The sequence below is a fragment of the Artibeus jamaicensis genome, unplaced genomic scaffold, assembly GCF_021234435.1.
Source record: "Artibeus jamaicensis isolate MK-2021 breed Jamaican fruit bat unplaced genomic scaffold, CSHL_Jam_final scaffold_474, whole genome shotgun sequence".
Lineage (NCBI taxonomy): Eukaryota > Metazoa > Chordata > Mammalia > Chiroptera > Phyllostomidae > Artibeus > Artibeus jamaicensis.
This window is the reverse complement of record NW_026522046.1, coordinates 37638104-37657603: the sequence shown is the minus strand read 5'-3', so window position 1 is coordinate 37657603 and position 19500 is coordinate 37638104. Positions and strand designations below refer to the sequence as shown.

General features: G+C 38.3%; 1 protein-coding gene across 1 annotated transcript in view; it reads left to right on the top strand.

The window, feature by feature from the left end:
• The first annotated feature begins 13500 nt into the window (after positions 1 to 13500).
• Positions 13501 to 19500, top strand: part of CYYR1 (cysteine and tyrosine rich 1) — a 95445-nt gene continuing 89445 nt past the window's right edge. The window contains exons 1-2 of the mRNA XM_037155237.2: positions 13501 to 13860; positions 18847 to 18949. Of these exons, the coding sequence (XP_037011132.2) occupies positions 13788 to 13860; positions 18847 to 18949 (176 nt within the window). The 5' untranslated portion in view covers positions 13501 to 13787. The remainder of the gene's footprint in view (positions 13861 to 18846; positions 18950 to 19500) is intronic.

The following is a 19500-nucleotide window of genomic DNA, read 5'->3' as shown; positions in this document are numbered from 1 at the left end:
AGTGTTGCAGTGAAACATGGTAAGTGAGGGACTGAGTACTATTGAAGGAAATCTGATCTCTTCTCAGGACCAGAAGAGCTGCTCTGACATTTTCAAATTTTCCTTTTCCCTATTTGTGCTAAAACATAATGTTTAAGTAGATCCAAATGTATGTGAACACATAGATAACTTGGGGACATTGGAATGCTGGTACAGGTCTAACAACTTAGGAAGAGGAAAACAATGAAAGATCTCATCTGTAGCTGTGGTCAATTGCAATGGCTGATTCATGCCCTTGGCTTGCCTCTGATGGGTGAAAGCTTGGAAGAGATGCACACAACTGGCCAGCATGATGAGACCTGACTCTTCACTGTGGGAGCCGGGTGTCACAGAACACGTGCCCTAGAGACTAGAGCGGACTGGCACAGCAGAAGTCACCCACTGTCCAAGCTGATACTGAGATTTTCCCAATGGTCAAACAAATGCAGAGTTATTTAAAAAATACACTAAAGAAAGGGTAGAAGAGCAGGATCTCGACAGAAAGAGTTAACAGCATTTTCCACATTGAACTAAAAGTTCAAGTCTGCGAACTTCCCTGCATTTCGGAAACTAAGTCTTATCATATTGGAAAGCCGATCTATTCCCAGTGAAAGGTGCCAAAGTCTTGAATAGTCTAAATCAGTGTTAGTGCATTATTATCACGGCAAAATGGTGCTATTCTTTACAGACAGAAGCCAACAAATACAGTAAAAATTGCTGAGCTGAGAGTAACAGATACGGAACTGTATGGACTCAGTTACATATGGAGACTATTACACTTAGGTACACTTGTCTTTTCACAGAACTGTAGTGAAAAGAGCTAGGGGAACACAGCTGTGTATGATTCCATACATGAGAAGAGAGTACAACCAGGTGAGAGAAGTTTCGTGAACGTTCATTTAGAGGTTTCAGGCCCTCTTGTGCCTCCCTCCCACCACCCAATAGTTGGAAGAACAGAGACTCTGGTTCTGCGGGAGTTCTCTGGTTCTCTGGTTCTGGTCAACGGGACTGTGAATCCAACATGTTCATAGACCTTTCCTGAGAGGCACAGGCCAAATTTCCCAGCTCCTCCCTAAGCCCATGCAGACTTCAGGCCTGATTGAGGTTTATTCCTGGAGGCAGATCAAGAAATACTTGTGATAAGATTAAACTCTCAAATAATGTGGGAAATTCTTCAGTTAAATCAGAATTTTTGTTCTGTGCCTCACTACCTTCAGCTCAGCACCTCAGAAACCTCCAGTCATTAAAAGATAGTATTTAATATGCAGGCTGTCTATTTAACCCTAAGGAAACTAGAAAAACAATCTAACCTAGAACCTTTCTTTCTCTAAGGTAAAACAACATGGCAGCCTCAACAATGTGATTTTCCTAGTGAGACTTAAGAATATTACTGTATCAGCTTTTCAGTTAAAGATTTAACATCAAATAAAATTTCTAAAATTTTCATTTTGGGAATGTTTAGTACATGGAGCTGGTTTATAGCGAATATTGCTAAATATTTAGCTTTAAGAATATTCCCTTTGTTTCCAAAGAGCCATAAAAAAATAAATTTTGCTGCTCTCACTGTTTAATAATAGATTTTTTAATTACTGTTTATTTTTTCCTTGGGATTTGAAAGTTTTATTTTATTTTTTGGTCTACTTTATGAAGAAACAATATACTCAAGAATTTCTTTTTTCAACGATTTATAAACATTCCAAAATTCATTTCCTGTGTTATTCTGGGGGTCTCCCCGGCTCTCAAGGCTTTGAGGCGTATGGACAAATAGTAATTCAAGTTGCTTTATGATTTTCTCCACAGATCTCACACAATTGACTATCAGGTTATTTTCTTAACCTGTCTTTATGCCCTCAATGGAAAAGCTTTTAAAAATGTATTTTTTTCATAAATTGAAATTGATACTTAGAAATTTTTGAAAAAAAATGGATTTTATTTCCTACTAGTCTTTTAAAGTATAGATAGTACATAGAAATGTCTTCTAGGCTACTCAATGGAAATGTAGCCTTGGTGTAAAAATGCAAATTTTTTGGAAGAAAATATGTTCTCCTTTTTTGATTCATTTAGTTGTTTATCTACAATAAGAAACTTTTCATTCATATAATACCAGCTGCTTGAACATCAGAGAGGAGGGGTTTCTCTGCGTCGGTCCAGGTTAATGAGGTTACATGGCAGACAGTCTTCGATCCCTGAGCAATGGGCTCGGTGTGAAATTTCAGTCAAGATTTATTTATTCTTTGCTAGTCCAAGTTCTAATGGGTGGTCTTTTAGATGCCCATTAAAAGAAATTTTGTCACTTCTTTGTATCTTTCTGTACAGTTTTTGTTGATGAAAATAGGAATTTGTTTCTTCTGGAGTATGCAAAGTAAATAGGCAATGTTCCTCCATAGGCTAATTCTTCAAGCTGATATCAGGGAATGCCTTGGTGGAAGTGAACTGACAGCTGGTTGAGAACTTGGCAGGTACCTTTCTAGGCATAAGTGAGTCAGAAATGAAGGGGGGAGATTGTAGAGGGAAAGGGGAGGAATGGAGACGTATTTTCTCCCCGTTCAAAACATTGTCTCAGGGCCGCCCATTTAGAGTGGCAGGTTGCACAAGTGCATTTTCTCATACTGTCTTCAGGAATCTAACCAAGGCGACAGCAAAGAGATAAAATGGTCAAGTCATAATCTCAGAAGGATAAAGAGAACAGTAGAAGAGACAAGAGCAGAAAGGTCAAAACAATTTCAGAAACAGGGAAAAAAATAGATGAGTGATAAAGGAGTTAGCTGAACAGAGAAAGCTGAAAGCTAACTGCCTTCCCCAAAACACATGTGCTGGCCTCCGAGAAGATGAAGAACTGAAGGTGAAGGTGGATGGGGCTCAACATAGGAGGGATGATTGAGATTCTTTATTAGAAACAGTTCAATAACAGATGCTTCCCCTACTATTCTCCCAGAATTGAGCACACTCTTGAGACAAGGAATGAATGTTTGACTGAGAATAGCAGGGACCCTATGTTTAATCCTACTCTACCCCCAGGAAGGAAGAGAGGGGAAGGGGGAGTGCCAATTTTATTTCCTTTTGCAGCGTGATGTGATGTCATAATGAAAGACTGAGGCCAGTACTTGGGTTAGAGCAGACACCTCTCCTGGGGAGCACTAACATACCACTCAAGTCATCATATTATTAAAGAATCATTTTTATTTAGTTTTTAATTGCATTATAAAAATTGTAGCTTTTCAATTTTTTTACATTTTTAATTGTGTTTTGCCTTGTGTATTCATAATATTAGTTTTCATTCCCTACTTACTTGCTGACCAACAACGGGGAGATATAACCCGAAGGTGGAGTGGGTGCTTAAAAGTGTACAAACCACAAAAATGGACATCTGGTCAACACGTTCCCTCATACAGTATCAGTTCACTTAAATTCATACTGGGTCTCTAAGACTGGCTAGTGAGAGTCTAGCTATCTTTAAAAATCGATAACAATCAGTAATGATTCCACAAATAGAGACAATCAGTCAGGGCATATTTATTCCAAGAAAATAAAAGGTACATGACTTGAATTCACGGCAAAATACTCACACAAAAACTTACATACAAGGAATGATGTCACCTTCATCAGCTTCATCTCTCAGAACAGGAACAAAACTTAAAACAAGTACACAGAACGCTTTAGCCCCAGTCTTTTCATTTACTTGGCGGATTAAAGAAACACATCCCCGCACTGTGATACTGCGCCAGAGGTTTGGTGTGAGTCTTTGTTGTTGAAACACGCAGGGCACAAAAGTTTATAGCATTGGCAGTAATGGTCCTTTGTCCCAACTGGATTGTGATCTGCTAGAAGTAGTTGGCTGTCTGCATGTTTCCATAACCTACATTCTCACAAACATTCCTAAAACATGGGATTTCAAAGAGCTTAACATGCAAAGTCTAGTCTTTTTCTCTCACCGTATATTTGACTTCTTTTGCCCTCTTCATCCTCCTGAAATGCCCTTTCCTCTATGGTAACCGCCGTCCTGTTGACTGTGTCTATGTGTTTGCAGTATACAGGTGATGTATTATTAAATTGTATACCTGAAATTTATCCAATGGTATTAACCAATGTTATCGCAATGCCTTTAATTTTTAACTAAAATAAGTAAATAAAAATAAGGTCATAGAGGACATAAATATTTGCTATATTACCCACAATGATGTCCTAATTAGCGAAAAACAAAAAAATCTCCAACTGAAAATCATCTCTCCCCTCTCATATTCTCCCTTTTTCTTTTTATCTTTTTTCCTTTATGTCAGCTGGTGATGTGTTCATACTATAATGCAAGTAGACATAGCTAACATGTGAATAGATCAAACTTTCTGTATCTGTATTGCCCTCTCTCAAGATATTTTTCAAAGGTTATTTTTAAAGTTATAGGCAATTAAAGGAAGAATAAATTATTTTGTGAAAAAAAGATATTATAAAAATTTTCATATAAAATAAAGTTAATAATTTTCTTGACATCAATTCAATGTTTCATATGTCAATGATTTAGAAATTATTTTCCTTATATATTCACATAAAACATTAGTTTTAGTTTTTCCTTTTTAGAGTGTCTGTTGTCTTATTATTACTATAAACATATAATACATATTTGTCTGCATATGTTTAGGACGTTGCAGAATCAAAGGACTATTTAAAATAGGAATGAAAAGGAATGGGCAGGAGGACAAAAATAGGAACCAAGAACAAGGGAAACAACTAGAACACAGTAATAAATAAGATAAATATTCATCCAATTATTATCACCAATCATTTTGAATGTCACTGGTCTGAATGCACTAGTTAAAAGGCACAGGTTATCAGAGTGGACCAGAAAACACAGCCCTGCCACCTATATTGTTGACAATAAACTCACTTGTCTTAGTTGATTAATTAAGAAATATCTTCTCCCTTAAGAAGAGACCTCCCACCCTCAGAGAGAGATGGTCTTTTCCACGTCCCCGCCCACCAGAACAAGGACATCTGAGCGCAGGGGCCCAGCACAAAGCCATCCCTCAGCTTCCAGGTCATTCGGACCTAGAAAACACCCCTGCTGAGAAACAAAAGGTCCGCAGCAGTGTTCACACACAAACACAAATGCCCTTCCTTTTCTGGTTTATTTCTAGTGTAAGTTAAAAATTATGTCTATGTCTCTTTCCTGAAGTCTTCTTCATCCAGAATCCTCATTCCAGAAAACAGCTGTTCAAGCAAGAGTACAGGCAATCTCAAAGAGTAGATGACGGTGTACAAACAGGCTACATTACAAAGAAGCGGTGGGCAGAAAAGAAGTTTACCATTGTTTGTGTGTGAAATAATGCAATCATTAACAAGCAATAACACAAGAATAAATTCTGTTGGGCATACTCACAACTGTAAACCCACGTTTGCCCATCCCTGTATATTAACAAAGCAAAAACACATCTCTCAGAGAAGCAACAAAATCTTTAGAGACATAGCTTTGCCAAAGATTTGTGCACAACAGTTGAAATTACCAAAGAGACTACCTTGTTTCTCAATTTATAACATCTTCAGTCATGCTTACATACTCAGGAAAGAGCCAGAGAAGAGAGGAAGGGATGCTAAAATACAGAATAAGAGATACATGCAGAAAAATATTCCCTTAGAAGGTCTATAATGAGGAGACCAAAGGAACTGGAGTCAGAACACAAGTAGATGGGATGTCCTTGTACAGCCAGCAAAGCTGGTTGAGGCTGGGGACTCACATCTGGGAAAAGGTTCTAAATTAAAACCGAAACCTGTACTATGAGCTGGGGAACAGACAGAAAAAAAGACCATTAGATTTCTCTTAATTCCACAATTAACTTCCAGATGGTTAATAAATCAGCCTCTTCACCTCTGTTAAGTCTGAATAAGAGAGAAATATTATTGCACCCTTGCTTCTCACATTAAGAAGCAGAAATAAAAAATGCATGGTCATAGAGAAATGAAAGATAGCAAACTCCCTTTAAATTATATAATATCTTGCTCATAGTCAAGAGGGAATGTGTATGAGAAGCCTTGTATGCTTGCTGAATAATTATAGAGCACAGTAGGCAGAAGGCGAGATTGCCTTCTTATTAGCTTGAATGTCCCATAGAGAAGGTAGGTTTATCATTAGGTCTATGATACAGACCATGGATTGAGTCAGAGATGTTGCAAGACAGTCTGAGTCCACCAAAGCAGAACATCACTGTGATCACAATGGTGTGAAGGCTGCCTCTTTATTAACAAAATAAGCTATAGTGGGAATATAACTAAAGCAAATGAGTTTTGAAATACTCTGATCTGATGCTCTGATCCCATTGTGTATTAGTGGTGAATTAGACACCTCTGTATACTCCTTTAACACATAGTAATAAAAGTGGCACTTCATGAGGTTGCCAGCCTTTCTCTCTCCAGTTTTAGTGAGGCAGCACTGGTGTGTGTCTTTGCAAAAGACAGAGGCACAAAGATAACGCCAGGGAAACCAGGACAAATGCCTGGAGCGAATGAAGGGTAAAAGAAGCTTGTCTACGTGGGAGGGAGTACAGAGGCACCACTGAAATCAGAAACCAGGCAGAAACTGGGACAATGCCATAAATCCTACCAGTTGGGGTGCCTCATGGTTCAGTCCCTGCCTCTCTTTTCTGTACACTTGTATATTCTCACATTAATGTTTTCATCCAGGTCCTTGCCTTTAAATGCCATCTTATTAGTTTCTGGCCACTGTCATAGCCTAGTACCACAAACTAGGTGGGTTAAAATGTAGAAAGTTTTAGTCTTACTTCTGGCCTTCTGGAGGCAAGAAGTCCAAAATCAAGGTGTCAGCGGGACTATGTTCCCTTTGAGCCTGTAGGATGAAGTCCCTCCTTGCCTCATTCTGGTTTTTAGGAGTTTGCTGATGATCATTGGCTTTTTTTAGTTTGCAGCTGCATCACTCCAATCTCTTTCTCCATCATCACCTGGCATTCTCTGCTTGTGAGTCTATAGCTCTGTGTCTCTTCTTACCCTTACCCTCATCTCCTGCCTATAGGCCATCAACAGATTTTTCTTGTTCTTCCACCTTCATGATGGGAGCTGAATCCATTTCTCTCATCTATTCTGCCACCACTCTGATCCGAACACAATAGATTACAAAAATAGCTTCCAAAAGTATCGCCCTGCTCTCTTTCTAATCCATTTTCCATACAAGAAGTCAGAGAAAAAAAAAACTTTTAAAGATACATCAAATCATGGCACTCCTTTGAAACTCTCAAAAAGTCATTCTGTGGTCTAAAAAGAATAATGAGGCTCGAGTTTAACACTGCCATTTCATACCACTGACCCTTGTGTCTATTAGCCTCATCACTTCTTATCCCTCATTTTAGAAATACTCTCATTTGAATTTTCTGGAATCCAAATATGAGGCTAGGGGAAGGCTGAGGGCAGGAGGTGGGGGAGGAGAAGGAGAGGATAACATCTCTCATTTCAGGGTTGCAGGGGAGACCTGGGGTCTACTCACTTGTATACTCCCACTTTAAACCAGTCCTTCTTATTTCACTCCTGCTCTCTATACTACCTTTCATGCTATCTATACCTCCAAGTTCTAAACACTACAATTTGAGTACCTTTTGCAGATACTTAAGTTTAGGTGACTTTGTCCTCTTCCAGTTGGGGCACTTCTCCTCAACTGACTTCCTAGCTTCCAAAACTCATAACCATCTTTATCTACAGATATCTCTTCACTTATTCTCTCTGACCTTATGAATTGATATACATTTAACCTTCATTTTTCTATAGTGAAGTTTAGGAGAGAGAGTAGATGTATGTAATCAATCTGCCTGGTTCAGGAGAAACATCACTAATGTTAACTTCATTTCTCTATTCCAATTCTTCTGTTGGAAGAATAATAACTGGCAGAAGTCCCTTAGATTTGAGTTGAAATAAACACACATTACTTGTACCAGAACAATGGGTGGGTGATAGTTTACAGAAGCATTTCTCAACCTCAGTACTATTGACATTGGCACTGGACAACTCTGTTGGGCGGGGCTGTTCTGGGTATTGTAGTGTGTCTAAAAGCATCAGTTCTGTCTCCAGATATTATTAGATATCTCCCGTCAGGCTAGGGGACATTTCCCCTGGTGGGGAATAAATAATTTAGAGAGTAAAAAAGAGAAAGTGACATAGTAAAGATTCTCTACTCCTGAATTTAACCAATAAAATATGACTTGGAAAGCCTTGTAGCAAGACCTGCCAATACTTCTGACCCTGAATTACTGTATGATCTCAGGACAAGCAGGAAATGGCAAGGCCAAGGTGGATCTGGGGAACTCAGCAGAAGGATCCTTTGATCTCTGTACAAGTGTATCATTATTTGCAGAGTTGAGTGTCTTAGTATGTCCTTTCTGTCTACTAAGTTGACATTATGTATGTCATATATAAACTTATACTGATGACATATTCTCCTAACGAACACTTATTTCCCACCCACGGCATGCCAAGGACCACTTAGAAGACTGAAGAGACATACAGTACTTACTGTACATGATATTTAAGGCTTCAAGCTTCATGGTGTTTATATTCAAGGGGACTGTTTCTAGTAACTAGTCAATCTATCAATAAATAAGTTAACTGAGGTGGTAATCCGTGCTATATGGAAAAAGAGTATAATGTGTGAGAAATAAATGGTGGTAGGGGAAGAAACAAGGAAGGCAAAATTAAACTGGGAGGTCAAGGAAAGCCCACTAAATAGGTGACATCTGACTCAGAGCACAATTAGAGGATATAATTGAAGTTTGATCATGTGTGTGTGTACGCATGTGTGTATATCTATGAATATATGTGTGTACACATGTATATCTGTGTATACATGTTTGTATATGTGTGTACATATGTGCTATGATCTGAATTATTATGTTCCCATCAACTTTATACGTTAAAATCCTGACTGCAGAGAGTGATGGTATTGAAAGGTGAGGTCTCAGGTTATGAGGGGGAGCACTCATTAATGGAATTAAGCCCTCCTAAAAGAGATCCCACAGACCCCCCTACCTGCTTCCACTATGTGAAGTTGCAGTGAAAAGGCAGCTGACTAGGAGGTGGGCTTGTACCTGAGATGGAATCGACCAGCACCTTGATCTTGGACTTCTCAGCCTCCAGAACTGTGATAAATAAATTTCTGCTGTTTATAAGTCACCCAGTCCATGGTGTTTTTGTCACAGCAGCCCAATTAAACTTAAAACAGTATGTATACATATATATATTTAATTAACTTTTTCTGTACATCCTTCCTTCTGTTTATTCATAGTTACTCCTTCCTCATTAATGCAGGCCAGCAACTGACCCATTAGAGTTGCCTATTCTCTCCTACTACCACCCTCCTGCATTTGCGGTTCGTACTGTCGCCTGCCTCATTATTTTGGTATTTCTGCATTGGAATTCATCTGATGGGCTGAACTTACCTTTTGCTCCAAGTAATGCCCCAAACCACTGGCCAGTCTGTGGACTGACTACTCTTGGATCACATGCCCTTGCCTAATCTAATCAAAAAGCCTGTGGCAGGGAAAGGCCAGTCGGTACTATAAGACCTGCTGCACTTGGCCTTGAGCAGGACTGCAGTCAAATAAGCTTCTCTCTAAATGGTCTGGATAAGCAAAATTCCTGACTGACATAGCTCCTGAAATCACCAGCGGCTCACTCTTCACTGTGTACTCAAGGTCATTCCACCCTTCAGCTCTGCTATCATTTATGTTCCATTTTTAATTTATTATCCAGAGATATCCCCAGAAGACATCAGAAAAATCATCCTGGCAGTAACAGAGGTTAAAAGCGAAAAGATAAGTATATGCCTTCTTCACCGTGGTGTTAGATTGAAACTGATTTTCCTCAGACAGTGAAACAGACATGTTTTAGTTCCTATTCTCTAGTGTGAACCATAAACTTATTTATTGAACCAAAAATTATTGCACATCCATTTGAGCCAAACTATGTTTGAAGATCTGGATAAATTATTCATGAACATAATGATGAAATTTCTGATTTGGGAGCTTACACAGTGTTGAAAGTAAGCAGTGGCTGCACACGAAGCCTCTGTGGCTGTCTGGCACCCTTCACAGTGTTTTGTAAACTGTCCACCTACATAGGCCTGCCTTTCCAAAGAAGATGCCAACTCTGCATTCCCAGACTCCCTTGTCACTAGATCACAGAGATATGACAGTGGCTCTTCTAGTCACATGCATTGATAAGAGGTTAAATACGGAAGAAAGTACCATAAAGATGGAAACATAAACAGATTTTGTGTGTGTGTATGAGTGCTGTGGTGTTGCAAACAGTCACACAGGCCAGAGCAGGATCAGTTACGGAGATGCCTGTAGTAGTACGTGTTGCACTGTGGAGTCCTCAGCTAAATGGCCTCGGGGTACAATTTGGGCATTTTCTAGATTTGTGTCACCCAGTATGGTAGCTAATAGCTTTGTACATCTCTTAGACTTCAGGATGTGACTGGGGCAACTGAAGAACTAAATTTTTTAATTAATTTACATTAAAATTTCAAAACAGCTGCTTCATTCAATTATTAGAAAACTTTTAAATATATTGGGAACAACATTGGTATGTTTATCTCCTTTTTCAACTGTAAATTTTATGAAATCAAAATCCATATCAGGCTTTTAACGGAATTTAGTATCTACATTGAGATGGGCCATTACATGTAAACTACACACAGGATTTTGAAGACAATAGAAAAAATGATGTGAAATATCTCAATAATTATTTATGTTGATTATATATTATAATAATGCTGTAATATTGTGGTTATATTAGAAATATAATAAGATAGCTTTTATTTTTCCTTCAAATTTTATTTTATAAAGTACCACATTTTCTTACAGGGCTTGTTATCTTTCTTTGCCTTTGGAAGTCAGTTGGGTTGGGTTTTTTGAGTATTTTATGGTGAAATTCTTTCAAAATGGAGAACCAGAAAGAAAGTTTGCTTAGCCATTCTACTGACAGTATGAGGAGAAGGCTCTCTTTTCTCAAAAGTAGCTGGAAGGGACTACTCTGACTATAGCTTACTATTAACACCCATGGTTACAGCCAGCCTCTCCCAATACTGTGTGCATCAACTGGTCAGGAGTGGTTTCTCTCCATCACCGGGTGCCTGTCCCCGCCCCACCCCTTCTCGCCCAGGGCTCTTCATCCAGTTTCTTCATGGAAGCCAGCATCTTACCATTGCAAGAATCCTCAATTCCATTCTCCAACTCGGCAAACACTGACTTAACGTCTGTAGCTACTTCTTTTAGGACTTAAAGTTCTATGTATCTGGGACTTCCTCCAGATTCCAACCATCCCTCCAGTTATTTAGAAATTATGCTCCCAGAAGAATGTTGAGATTGGGTTGAGAGTGACAGAATCAAGTGATGAAACTTTTCCAAAACCATGGATTAAATATTTGGATTTTAACCTAAGGGCAATAGGAAACCACTGAGTTTTAAACAGGTGAGTGTGATTAAATCTATAGTTTCACAAGAAATGTTCTAGCTTCAGCCTAGAGAATATCCCTAGAGGCAAAGAGACTGCTTATAATGGACACTGTAAGAGCTGAGATTAGGGCAGAAATAGAGGATGAAATTCAAATATGTTTGTGTGGTGGTTGGGTGTACAATTAGTGGAACTTAGTGACAGTCTCAGCTGTTAGAGCTGAGAAAGGAGGAATTGACCAAGTTTTGTGCTAGATCAGATCCATGGTTGGGCCTACACTGAGGCATGAATCACACTAGGAATCTCAAGTTACATTTATTTGGGAGGTGATAGATGTTCCCATCCTTTTACATCATGAAGCAGTATATTTATAGGGACAAATTCCTAGAAAAGATATAACTAAATTAAACTTCAGGTGCATTTGAATTTTGATGCATATTATTACATTGCTCTCTTTAAACATTGATACTTTGGGACAAGGAGGGTTTACCGGTTACACAAAAAATGATGTCTCACTATCAATTTGATTTTTCCTTTTCTCTTTTGGGGGGAGTAAGGATGAGCACCTTCTACATGTTTAGTAGAAGAAATAGAAGAAATATATCTGTCGATATTCCTGCTCAGTTTATATTGGTTGTTTTTTTTACCTTACTCAGTTTTTAAGCTCTTTATATGTTAAGGAGACCAGGCCTCCATTTTATGCATCAAAAATATTATTGCCAGTCAAATGTTTGACTTCTCATACATAGAAAATTTTCATTCTTATGGACTTGAATTGCTCGTTTTTTTTTCTTTTATGGTTTCTGAGTATTTAAATAATGCATAGGAAAGCATTCTCTATTCCATCATTATTTAAGTGTCATAATCTCATTTTTATCTAATAATTTCATAATTGCATATTTATGGCTAAATGTTTAATTCATATGAAATTGGTTTTGATGAAAGAAGATAAGACCTCGTAGAATCCAACTCATAGTCCTAACATACTTTATTGTGTAACCCATTACTTTAGAATGATACTTTTTAAACCATAAATTAAATTTCTGTACATATCTATTTTTTTATTCTCCATTCTGTCCCATTGAGCCTAGGTATAATTTTTTAAAAACTGTTTTAATGATAGTAGTGTTATATTTATTACTTGTTAAGGCATATCCCATTCATTCATTTTTCATAGATATTCTTACATGTTTATTTTCCATGTAAACTTTAAAATCAGAGTAGTTTGAAGAAATTTATATTGGTATTTTTATTGAGTTCAGTTTAATACCCAGATTTATAAGTTAATTTATGGAAAATTGGTATCTTCATACTGTTGAATTTTTTCAGTCAAGAGGAGTTTCTCTATTTACTTATTTCTGACTTTTATTCCTTCATGCATGTAGCTGAAAACTTTCTGATTTTTAACTGCATAAAAACAAGCGATTGAAGTTTTAGTCTTTCAACTCTAATTAAGAACTGTATAGTTGCTTCTTTTTGATTTTCCACATATACAAGCATATCATTTGCAAGTGATTATTTTCCTTCCTTAACAGATTATTTCCTAATAATAAACAGATTATTTTCATAATTCTGTTTTCTTCCTCTTGTCTAATCACATAGGCCAGTAACTCCGTAGCATTGTCAGATCATAGTGACAACAGTGTACACTTTTGTTTTGTTTTGTTTTACCTGACTTTATTGGAAATGCTTTGAGTGTTTAACAAATAAACATTTTATCAGCTTTCAAAAGAAATACTATACATACGCTGTGTACTTTCCAATTTTCCTGTATTTTCCTCACTAGCTTTCCTTGTCCAATAGCATCCACCTGGAAAATGCCCTTCATTTATTCAGAGGCGAAAAGTAAGGTCTTCTTCATCTCTTCATGCACTGCCTCAAAAAGAAAAAACTGGGAGTGGAGGACAGGGTGAAAAGGAAGCTTGCTAAACTCCATAGCAACAGCCAAAGCAAAGAGTTAGAAGTTCCTCCAGGAGAAAGTAAGGCCCGGTCACTACAGAAGGAAAAACTGGAGCGTAGGGAGGAGTCGGGGGCCACCCCCGCCCCAGGCCCGCAGGGTGCCAACCCCAGAGTTGAAATGTGAGCCCGGGTGGCCCAGGCCTCCGTAGCGGCCCCCGCACCCGCACCGGAGCTCCTCCGGGAGGGACAAAGAGACCTCCGCCCCAGCGGAGCGGGGCGCGGGCCGCCGGGGCTCCTTTCTCCATCTGACCGCCCTCTGTCCCCTCCATCCCCTTCCCGTTCCGGGCTCTCCCTTCGCTCCCAGCCAACCCTAGCTCCAGTCTGTCTGTCTGTCTGGCCTGGCGCGCAACCTCCGGCCACCGGCTTGGATGGACGCGCGGAGGCTACTCAGGGGTCCAGGGGTCTTGCTTCCAAAGTTGGTTCTGCTCTTTATCTACGCAGGTCAGTGACTTCGGGCGGCGGGAGAGGGGACGGGGACCTGGGGCTGCGCTTGGGTCACACTCAGGGCGACGCAGTTTAAGCTCGACGCACTGGGACTTTCAGGGAGTGCAGATTGTGTGGTCCTGGTGGGGCAGGAACCCTCGGCTCCACGTCCACGCGGGTTTGTTTTGTTCCTTTCCTTTCACGTGTCCTTTCCACTGACGTTTCCTTCCTTCTTAAAATTTTCTTTCCCTAATTTTCTGTTCTTTGATTTTGTTTTCTTTTCCTCTCCACGAAGCAACGTGGAAGCAAGCCCTGACTCCACCTTTGGGAGATTTCACTCTCGGAATAGAGTACCATTTATCCAGTACCCACGACTCAAGAATCAGGGGGTGATTGGAGGGTAAGGGTTGGAAGGAAAACATTTTTTTAAATCACTTGAGGTCTAGAGATGTTGCTGAAGTTTTCCAATACATTAATGTGTTCACTATCCTCTCCACTCTCCCATTCTGAATATTCCTCTTTTCCTTGTGGAAATAAATGCCCATAGACCTTTGCTTTAGAAGATGATTCTCACGTGAGTTAGCCTGGACAATTGTATGCTTTGAAGTCAAACGTAAGGTTTTTGAGAGGCATCCATCAATTCACTCAGAGTCTAATCTGTGTTTCATGGATTTGCTTAAGCACTTGCTGGGATGAGGGTCATCTCATTTCCCTCCTCCTAATTACTCTTAGTGATAATTGCTAATAATTGATGAAGTAAAGTGGTTTTCTTGTTTTGTGATTGATATACAGCTCAATGATATGGCTTTTCATTACTTATTCGTGTGTAAAGTTATTTACACATGAGTTTCACATCTGCTTTCTAGTCACAAAACAAGCTAAAAGCAAAAGGTTTTGCAAAATATTTTCATTTCTCTAATTTCCTATAGCAAAAACCATAGGCTGGTACCCATGACCTTGTGATACTAAACTTGTGTACAGTACCTTGAATATATATAAAGATAACACACTGAAATGAAGACATTCTTCAACATGATCAGATCATCAAAAGATTTGAATTTCTCTTTCAGCTTTGCCAGAAGTGAGACACAATAACACCTGTGAAAATTTTGAGTCTGTTTATTAAAATGCAAATTAGTGGTTTCTATAAGTTAGTTTAAAGATACTTTCCTGTAGGGAAAATGTAGACTTACAAATGCAGAAATTTGTAAAAGTAGGAAAGGTACTTATTTAATGAGGAAACTCCACATTCTAATCTGTTTACACTTATTTATTTTACTTAAATCACACAAGGTTTTCAGAATTTGAGGAGCAGAACCAATTGCATTAGTCTTAGTTTTATCTCTGTATTAGTGTATCTGAAGCAATGTTAATTCTTTTCAACTCCTCTGTTTATAAAAAGAATACAAAAATAAGAAAATGAACTCAGCAGATAAAACCGTAATACCCTCAATTGCCCTTACTCAACCGCCATTGAAATCAACATTTTCATAATCAACGGTCTATTCTGTTCCCTGTGTTAAGCACAAAGCTTCTGATTTGCACACTTTTCCTTCCCTTAGTCGGCTTCTTCCAGTGCTGGGTGCACAGCTCCCCAGCTTCAGAAAACCCACAGAGCTGCCTTGACAGCATGGTGGGTTGGTTTAGAAAGTTTCCTCTCCATTCATTTCTCTGCCTGCTGAGCTACAAAGTATGCTGATATTACTAGGTTGACTTAGTGTCTTTGGTAAGAAGTGTTTCTCTAGTGTGTTCTTTGGCAGTAATTCCTGAACTCCTTATTTCAGAGGCTTTGTCATGCCTGCCATATTCATTCAACTACTACTTACTGTGTGAGATGTGGTGGGTGATATATAGAACAGAGGTGATGCTAAGTCTTGACTAGGAGATAAGATGTGCCCGTTACTCTAATGGGTCATAGGAGAGGTATAATCATGTGCTGTCGGTGTCCAAAGGAGAGGGTCTTATTGCTGGCCAAGGTGTGTAATTACACTCCATGAAGATGGTGTCCGTTTTGCTCAGCATAATAGTTTGAGAGACTAGCTAAAATGCCTTGCCCATAAGTGAAGTGCCATCAATATTTGCTCAGAAAAACTGAATTAAGGAGGACTTTTAGGAACTAGACTTTCGAAAGACAGGGAGGAAGCATTGGACATAGGAGATGGAATAACAGGACAAAGTGTGGTTAAAGGCAAAATCCACGAGATATGTTCATGCAAAGACAGATGGTTGGAATTCAGATTTACAGCTGGAAGTAAGGGTTGAAGCGAGATGGGGGAACATGGGAGAAAGAATAGTTCAGACGCCCCTGCTATTTGACTTGTCATCCTTAATGGGACAAAAACACAAGTAGATGTGATCTGAATTATTTCTCCCAAAACAAATGCATTAAATTCACATTCCATTTGTTAAGGAAATAGGAACGAGGTTTCTATACCTGGAGCATGATGTTGTACCATGGAGTCGCTTTTGGAAAGAAACCCAGTGAAGTGTTTACATTATTATCCAAGTCCCAGAGCAGGCTACAAAGACAGAACTTGGCCAAGGTTTTGCCTTCGTGTCCTCAGCCAGTGCCTTCTGTCCCCTCCCTTTCCTTCCTCTCTTAGCCTTAGCTGTACTGTAGCTTAAAGTTTCCCAGCAAGTATTTGTAGCCCAATGCAGCTTTTCCTGTAGAACACATTCCTTAAGGTGGGGTGGGGGTGGGGTGGGGGTGGGGCGGGAAACCTTCTCCTAGATCATGCCTTTAATTAAGGTCATTGAAAAAAGTTTGAACTGGATGATTTTCAAAGATACTAACTTGAATATTAGAAACAATATTATCTATTTTTGAAAGACAATCGGAATGTTTCATCTTTTTACAAATGGGAAAATGCTCCTGTATCATTCAAACTCTGGTCCTCATAGAATTAGTCTCAAATACAGTGGAGAAAGCAACTAACATATCCAAACAAGCTTTGAGGTGTGTTTAGAAATACCGTGATTGTGAACATACCTGCCGTGCTATGAAACCTGCCTTTTCGGTCCCTCAATTCCGGGAGGCAGACAAGAGCGCTGGAAAATGCCACGCAAATATGAACAGTGCATGACATGATACACATGTCTGCTGTAGGTAAAATCCAGCTTCTTGGCTACAAGACTTTAGGCTTGGTTTCCTGTAACACAAGCTCAAAATATTTTGATAACGACATGTCCTTATCATAACAGTAATTGGAGTACAAGAGTAGTAACTGAATCTTTGATATTCACGGAGAGCTTAGTAAGATGTCAGTGCCCAGGACATCATGTTAAAGGCCCCTCAATGGGGCTCAATGGGGCACATTGGTTGTTCTGTTCCCACAGAATGAGTGGGGGCATCAGCTCCCCTACTACCTTAATGGGGAGCTAATGCTTGTAATAACTTGTAGTGACTTTTAAGAACATGAAGCAAAACATTCCTGCTAAGTGCTAGAGACAACTTAGCAGTCTTACTAAATATTTGAATTAATTAAACAGCATGAAAAATGAGAGCAATAAGCATTCATTGGGAAAATGATAAAATAATCAGTCTTTAAAAGTTCAATGCATTCTGCAAAAAGCATACTCTGTCAATAAACCATTAGACTGTGTTTCTGTCCTCCAAATTTTCAAGTAAATTTAAGCAGAGTTGCTACATCTTTCCGAAGGTAATCATTTTCCTCTCTCATTTCTTCTTACCACATTCCAGAAGAAGTCATTAAAGTTTGTTAATTTATGAGGTAGAAATAAAACTGAAGGAAAGAAAATGTGAACTTTTTTCACTTGTTTGACAAAGCGCATGCATTATTGATAAAGGTGAATGAACTTGACTACTTTTTGATCACATCCTTTTATAAAAACAGTCTTCTCAGCAGGGAGGGGATTTAAAAGCAAAATTGAAATTTTCCTTTCTAGATAAATCAATTATGTGGACATGCAGATGTAAATATAACATGTATTTTTATAATGTGACTTGAGCAAAAAAGCAAGACTCTTACATAATTTAGAAAATAGTTGATATTAACTTCAGAGGTTGAGTTGAAAATGACTTATTTTGTGATTTTCAAACATGCAACTTAAATTATCAGACTATATTTAATGTTTTCCTTATCATATACCTGAAACTCACATACCCGTTATAATTTATAACACTGACTGTAACTAAATGATAACCTTAATGTGTTAAACATTATTTAAGTGGAATAAATTATTTAAGTGAAATACTTAAAATCCAGGGCAATTTTTATTCAATGTTTTTGGTATAATTTTCCTTAACCAAAAACATACAGAAAAAAAAGAGAGTAATTTGGTTTCGTTAGCTCCACCATGTCCTTGTTAATCAGAAAACACCTTCCCGCTCACACAGCACTGTTTCAGAGCTTATTGACTCTTAAATCTGACATTAAACTCTTGATTATTCACAAGTTAGTTATCTAGGGAAACTTCTTATTTTCCAAATCAAATGTATTGCCAGGATACGCAGACTCATCTGAGTTACCGTGTGTAGGCACACTTTGATTATGAAGGTAAAAATGGTCTAGAAAGAAAAGCATATAATACATTGTCATAAAAAATATATACATTACTTTAAAATTCTCTCCAGTTGCCATTTTTCAAGTTAATAACACTTTCCATTAAATGAAATTAATTGAGAATAATACCCAAAGTCAAAAGACTTTATCTTTTAAAAATCATTAAAAGAACTCAATTGACAAAGTGAATGACTAATTAGTTGGATCATTCATTGCTCCCTTCATTGTCTCATTGAATTCTGATCGCCCATTGTGGTGCCAGATACGAGAGATTCAGAGAATGGTCGTTGTATTTTCTAGCTTTATGTTTAATAGGAAAGGAAGGCACGTTCAGATGCCCACATATGTTCTAGGATTCTGTCTATCTACATAAAAAATCTATAAATGCACTCAAAAGCAGTTAAGGTATGAAACAGAATAACTTTGTGTGAAGCTGTGGTTTCAAAACTGTAACTGAATGCATGTTGATTTTATTTTGCAGACGACTGCCTGGCTCAGTGTGGCAAAGACTGCAGGTCTTACTGCTGCGATGGGACCACGCCCTACTGTTGTTCCTACTACGCCTATATCGGGAATATCCTCTCGTGAGTGTTGGTCAAATTTGGCAATATTGACATTCTTTCTCATGCCCAGTTATAGTTTCAAAAAGTATTAAGTTATAGGTGTGGGCAAGAAATTTTAAGATCCCTGCTGGAAATCTCTTCTGGAAATACTAAATCCTGATCATTATCCAGTATATTACTTGACAAAATGTGCAAATTAATGTATAGAATATGTTGCCTAGATTAGAAGGGAGTTAAAAGAAATATACCTTTATTGTTTAACTTGTTTTGTAGTAATAACAATGTTTTAAGTAGACCTTATTCATGTTATTGATTTTTTTAACATTGTAAATTATGTTGTCTGCTTTGTTGAAAGATTTAGAAGTTTGAATTTGCCATTTAATTATGGCCGGTTTATTTTGCCATCCATGTATTTGTCTAACTCATCCAGTAGATATCGGAGCAAAGAGACATTATGAATGAAAAACAGTGGGGATATGAAATGTCAGTGTTCTACGTAATGCATATAAAGCAACTTCAAGAAACAAGTTTAGAGCCCTGTAGGCTAACTATCACCAATGTAAAGTAATAAC